The sequence below is a fragment of the Dicentrarchus labrax genome, unplaced genomic scaffold (genome assembly GCF_905237075.1).
Source record: "Dicentrarchus labrax unplaced genomic scaffold, dlabrax2021, whole genome shotgun sequence".
Taxonomy (NCBI): Eukaryota; Metazoa; Chordata; class Actinopteri; family Moronidae; genus Dicentrarchus; species Dicentrarchus labrax.
The window spans coordinates 2179816-2186549 of NW_026136719.1; the positions used below are offsets into that span (position 1 = coordinate 2179816).

The following is a 6734-nucleotide window of genomic DNA, read 5'->3' on the forward strand; positions in this document are numbered from 1 at the left end:
AAGCTACAGCGAATAAATGCAGCTTCAGTTTGTGGCAGAGGGGACTGGATGCAGTTCCAGGAGCTCCTTCAATGAAGGATCCTGATGCGGATCGCTCCCGAGCCGACATTTGGAGCTCTATAAACACTGCAGGGTATTTCTGAACATACAACCAGATCCTCTGATTGACATAGCTGGGATGTCAGGCGAGAATATACTCTTAACTGGAGCCAAATCTACAATTACAACCTTTGTAACACTACAAGCATCGAGTTGAACTTTATCTAAAGAGCCCGAGAACGTACAGAACTATCAGACATTTAATTCTCAATCAGATGACAGTGAGTGAAAGTAAGGGTGAAACTAACTTTATTGATTATCCAGTATTGAATAATTTAAAAAGATACAAAATATTTCGGAGGTGAAACATGACCTGGAAAAGTTCCTAACACACAGTTACTCTCTGTGGTTGAGGAAACTTATATATACGACATTCACTGCCACTAGACGTCACACTAGAGCGCCAGAATCCATTGACAAATCCATTCATTTAATCAAAATAAAACTCACCAACACTGTCTCTGTTAGTGTTTCATCTCTGGTTTGGTGGAAATAAATCCTTAATTCACAGACGTAGATGATAAAATAGTCACAAAATGAGCCAAAATGGCAGCAATGCAAGCTATCGCTAACAAACTAACAGCAGTTGTTGTTTGTTTCACTAACCGTAGTAGTTGTTGTTTGTTCCACTAACAGTAGTTATTGTTTGTTCCACTGACAGTAGTTATTGTTTGTTCCACTGACAGTAGTAGTTGTTGTTTGTTCCACTAACAGTAGTTGTTGTTTGTTCCACTAACAGTAGTTGTTGTTTGTTCCACTAACAGTAGTTGTTGTGTTTGTTCCACTAACAGTAGTTATTGTTTGTTCCACTAACAGTAGTTGTTGTTTGTTCCACTAACAGTAGTTGTTGTTTGTCTCACTAACCGTAGTAGTTGTTTGTTCCACTAACAGTAGTTGTTGTTTGTTCCACTAACAGTAGTTGTTGTTTGTTTCACTAACAGTAGTTGTTGTTTGTTTCACTAACCGTAGTAGTTGTTTGTTCCACTAACAGTAGTTGTTGTTTGTTCCACTAACAGTAGTTGTTGTTTGTTTGTTCCACTAACAGTAGTTGTTGTTTGTTCCACTAACAGTAGTTGTTGTTTGTTTCACTAACCGTAGTAGTTGTTTGTTCCACTAACAGTAGTTGTTGTTTGTTCCACTAACAGTAGTTGTTGTTTGTTTCACTAACCGTAGTAGTTGTTTGTTCCACTAACAGTAGTTGTTGTTTGTTCCACTAAATATTGTTTGTTCCACTAACAGTAGTTGTTGTGTTTGTTCCACTAACAGTAGTTGTTGTTTGTTCCACTAACAGTAGTTGTTGTTTGTCTCACTAACCGTAGTAGTTGTTTGTTCCACTAACAGTAGTTGTTGTTTGTTCCACTAACAGTAGTTATTGTTTGTTCCACTAACAGTAGTTGTTGTTTGTTCCACTAACAGTAGTTGTTGTTGTTGTTTGTTCCACTAACAGTAGTTGTTGTTTGTTCCACTAACAGTAGTTGTTGTGTTTGTTCCACTAACAGTAGTTGTTGTTTGTTCCACTAACAGTAGTAGTTGTTGTTTGTTCCACTAACAGTAATTGTTGTTTGTTCCACTAACAGTAGTTGTTGTGTTTGTTCCACTAACAGTAGTTGTTGTTTGTTCCACTAACAGTAGTAGTTGTTGTTTGTCTCACTAACCGTAGTAGTTGTTTGTTCCACTAACAGTAGTTGTTGTTTGTTCCACTAACAGTAGTTGTTGTTTGTTCCACTAACAGTAGTTGTTGTTTGTTTCACTAACCGTAGTAGTTGTTTGTTCCACTAACAGTAGTTGTTTGTTCCACTAACAGTAGTTGTTTGTTCCACTAACAGTAGTTGTTGTTTGTTCCACTAACAGTAGTTGTTGTTTGTCTCACTAACCGTAGTAGTTGTTTGTTCCAATAACAGTAGTTGTTGTTTATTCCACTAACAGTAGTTGTTGTTTGTTCCACTAACAGTAGTTGTTTGTTCCACTAACAGTAGTTGTTTGTTCCACTAACAGTAGTTGTTGTGTTTGTTCCACTAACAGTAGTTGTTGTTTGTTCCACTGACAGTAGTAGTTGTTTGTTCCACTAACAGTAGTTGTTGTGTTTGTTCCACTAACAGTAGTTGTTGTTTGTTCCACTGACAGTAGTTGTTGTTTGTTCCACTGACAGTAGTTATTGTTTGTTCCACTGACAGTAGTTGTTGTGTTTGTTCCACTAACAGTAGTTGTTGTTTGTTTCACTAACAGTAGTAGTTCTTTGTTCCACTAACAGTAGTTGTTGTTGTTTGTTCCACTGACAGTAGTTGTTGTTTGTTCCACTGACAGTAGTTGTTGTTTGTTCCACTAACAGTAGTTGTTGTTTGTTCCACTAACAGTAGTAGTTTCTGCCACTGACAGACTCAGGTTGTTATTGTCAGTGTCTGACAGCATTATGGAAAGGATCCCTACAGAGATAGACCTTTAGTTTAACCACAAACAGCCAGAATATCACTCTCCACCAGACTCCAGAGACACAAACACTCATTTTACCTTCAGATCATCCTAACTTCATTAAAGTGAACAGAAACAGAATAAAACTTACCAAAACCAGTCAACAGATTGTTAAGTAAATGACGTGAACTATGATTTTGTGTTATTGATTATGGTGATTGATGTGCTGACAGACTGAACAGCTGCCACTGAATAACTTGCTCTGTGTTCCTGCTTCATGAGAGCAACCTCATCAGAGGCTCCATCCATCAGTACGAGTCCATTATCTGAGTGCTCTGAACATTCCTGCAGGTCAGCCCCCCCTGCCTCGCTCTGTGTTTTTACCCAGCAGCCCCTTGACAAGTCCAAACATCACTGATTTACAGTCTCAGAGGAACAGCCTGAACATGTCCTGCTTCCATCAGTGCTCCTTCCACTCCACCACTCTGCTCCTCTCTCTGTCTCTGTATTTAAAGATGATCAACGTAATGACTTGAGGAGAGAAACACCGCATGGAGGTCATTTTATATGTAGAATGAATGTTTTGTTGTTTGTGAACTACAGCTGCAGCTCCAACCTGGAGGTTTAACTGAGCTAAAAGGATCTTTGCTGTTATTTCAAACTGAAATCTGTAGTGTAGAAAGTAGAAAGGAGTTAGATAGTGTGGAGACAGCTTCGAGAGGAGGAATTTATCTAAATATAAAGTTATTGCTCATATTTCTAAATAATAAAGCCCTAATAATCCTAAATAAATAAATCTGTTTTTACAGATGCAACAATATTAAAAACTAAGCAATCTGTAAGGGTGCACGATAGTTATCGGGCCGATAACAGGAAATTATTATGTCATTCCGATAAGTCCGATATCATGACAAATAGCCCCGATAACATATATAATTTTGTCAGCATGGCAGTGCCCCGCTCTGGCTGTGAGACCTGAATGGCCTGCAGTGAATGCTGCGTTCAAGTTACATTGGCATAATCAGAAAAACTCTTTCTGACTGGGAAATTTCAAGAATACGCCCTCATGTCGAAAAGAACTCGTTAACTCGGTCATAATCTGACTTGAATTGATATCCACAGTATTTTTCCACGTTACACATTAACAATAGAAATATGAACTTAAAAAGGCCGAAAGAACGACTAGCAAACGTGGGAACAGGGAATTTCCGTCACACCGTGAATGCAGCACAGCGTGCTTACGTTTGAAAACAAACAACACGGCGTCGATTGTGTGGGACTTTACAAAGTTTCTGAAGAAGACAGGTCGCTTGTTATTTGTAACAAATGTTCCAAGCAAGTTCCACGAGGAGGTAAAAGTAGCACGAGCTTCAATACGTCAAACCTGATAAGTCACCTGAAACATAGCCATCGCTTCGACAGAGTCTCTCTCTCTCTCTCTCTCTCTCCCTCTGTCTCTCTCTCTCTCTCCCTCTGTCTCTCTCTCTCTCTCCCTCGCTCTCTCTCTCTCCCTCTCTCTCCCTCTCTCTCTAAAACAACTGAACCTCATTTACTTTAGTGAAAAGGTATTCATTTGAATGGAACCATAAGCCAAAATAAATTAAACTTAATGTTTTGTTACTATGGATACACTTTTTCAGTGTAACTTGTGTCAGTTCATTATGCACATTTTATTTGTTGTTATTGAGGAATGCACTTTTTCAGATTGTGTTTAAATAGAAATGTTTGAATCTAACTTGTGTCGGTGCATCAATTTTCCATATATATTTATTTTTTTGAACTTCTGGAATACACTTTTTCAGTTTGTAATCCCGCTGCATGTATTTGCATCAGTTCAAGGGGCCTTCATTTTGTTTTTTTGAGAGACTTGCCAATAATTTTTCATTGGAAAAAATAAATGTCTCCATTTAAAGAGTCAAAAGTCTTTTTGGGTTTGTTCATTGTATTAATGTCATGATCTTAGGTCATGATCATATATATAGAGAGAGAGAGAGACAGGTTGAAGGTCATTGAAGGGGTTAAGTACAAGAGAGCTCCAGAGGATGACATGGTCTGAGTTCAGTTCTGCCTCCATTTAGGATTTTACACTTACAACAAAACCTGTGTGAACTCTAGATCCATAATCAATTCACAGATAATCAATGTGCAGCCAGTTTGATCATCAGTATACAAATAAATGCCTCAGAGTTTGGATCTCTTTGGAGTTTAATCAATAATGTAAAATAATAGTTAGCTGGAGTCCTGGTAAAGTCCCACAGAACAATAATGTTTCCCCTGACGCTGTGACCGATCAGGAGTCAATCAAAAATGATACAATAATGATTACGATATTTCAATTTGATGTGATTCAGGGGTCTGAGATCGATATGAGCTCATTAACAGTAACATGTATTTATTTAAAGCTAGTGATCAATACTTTCAGTACAGATGATTACCTGTATAAGTAGCACTGTGTGAGAGCGTCCTGAGTGAACCCGCCTCCTGTTACTGACACTGATAATAATGTATCCCTCAGCCACAGCAACATTATATCATTATTATATTACATTAAACTGCAACAAATCACCTTCCAGGAGTTCTTCTGGACAATATTCACTTTCAGTTCAATTCATTTTTATTTGTATAGCACCAAATTATAACAGAAGTTATCTCAGGACACTTTTCAAATAGAGCAGGTCTAGAACAAACTCTTTATAACATTATTTACAGAGACCCAACAGTACCACCATGAGCAAGACCTTGGAGACAGTGGGACAGAACTTCACTAACGCTTATTCTACAGTTTCAGGCTGACCGACTGAACGTGTCCACAGTCACTAACAGTAACAGTAAATGTGATCTTCCATCTGTAAACCTGCTTTATATCACACAGTTGATCAATAACACTGATTATTTCCAGGATAGATGCTCATTTTAATTCTTTTCTAGTCTCTAATTTCCAGGTTTTCCAGGATTCATGGGAACGCTGACCAAACGCAAAACAGGAGAAACAGGGAAAACCAGGAGTGTCAGCAGGTCTGGGAGTGTGATAGGGTTAGTCTGAGCCAATCAGAGCAGAGTATGGGGGAAAGTAACGCCAGTATAACTGCGTCTGTATGTAAACACACAGCTAGTTTAATGCTAGCGCTGACAATGTCCTCACTAAAGAGTTAAATACACAGTGCACAAAGGTTCGGGTCGGGAACCTTTCTGGCTCTCAGATGTGGATCAGACACGGTTCTCCTACGTGGTGTTTGAACAAGAACACACCCAGTACCTGTGGACGTACCATCACACACTGTCTCTATGGCAACAACACAACTACATCACTGCTCAGGTGTGTGTGTGTGTTACTGAAACAACAGCATCAATGACAATCACATATCTGCTCCTAACCAGCTAATAAACACACAGTCCCGGTTCCAGTTCACCACCACCACTAACTACTACCACCACTAACTAACCCTAACCACTGCAGCCGCCGGTGAGCCTGTCTGCTCTAACCTAACACACACACACACACACACACACACACACACCTCTCAGTACCAGTGTTTAAAGACACCTACCTTGGTAGAAACCCTACACCCCCCTGCGACCCCCTCCCCCACCCAACGACTGCTTGTAGCACATGGAGAGAGAGAGTGGTGTGTGTGTGTGTGTGTGTGTGTGTGTGTGTGTGTGTATCTGAGAGTATCTTACCATGCTGTGTGCAGTGTGTCAGTATAATCCAGTATGAGTCCATTGTCTCTCTCTCTGTCTGTCTGTCTGTCTCTCTCTCTGTCTGTCTGTCTGTCTCTCTCTCTGTCTGTCTGTCTCTCTCTCTGTGTGTGTGTCTGTCTCTCTGGTCCCGTCAGCTCTGACTCTGCTGTAACAGTTGAGCCTCTAACATGTTAAGCCCCGCCCCCAGCTGTCAGTCATCCCTGCCTGGCTCCTCCCCTCTGTGTCTCTGTGTCTCCCCCTGCTGGCAGTGCTGTGTCCTACAGAGGTTGACACTGCTGTACTGTAGCATACATATATTTATATCTGCTATATACTGTCATATGATAATGTATATTCCCCACACTCTTATTATATTGTTCTATTTTCTTAATATATTGTTGTTAGAAATTGTAATCTAATCTCTAACTATTATTATTATTATTATTATTATTATTATATTATTATTATATCTATTTATGAATGTCTGTGAGCACCTGAAGCAACTGTAACAAAACAAATGTCCCCCGAGGGATCAATAAAGTGGT

The 6734-nt window shown here is 39.4% G+C and overlaps 1 protein-coding gene across 8 annotated transcripts in view; it reads right to left on the bottom strand.

The window, feature by feature from the left end:
* Positions 1-6362, bottom strand: part of plekhg4 (pleckstrin homology domain containing, family G (with RhoGef domain) member 4) — a 46298-nt gene extending 39936 nt beyond the window's left edge. For 6 of the 8 annotated variants that reach the window (XR_007880688.1, XR_007880690.1, XR_007880689.1 and 3 more), the window contains exon 1: positions 6190-6360. Coding sequence is in view for 3 of the 8 variants with exons in the window: in XM_051378102.1 (XP_051234062.1) it covers positions 6190-6192 (3 nt within the window). In the remaining 5 variants the exon portion in view is untranslated. Of the gene's footprint in view, positions 1-6189 lie in introns of all 8 variants that reach the window. The other 2 variants (XR_007880692.1, XM_051378101.1) reach the window with 2 other exon arrangements.
* Positions 6363-6734: the final 372 nt, after the last annotated feature.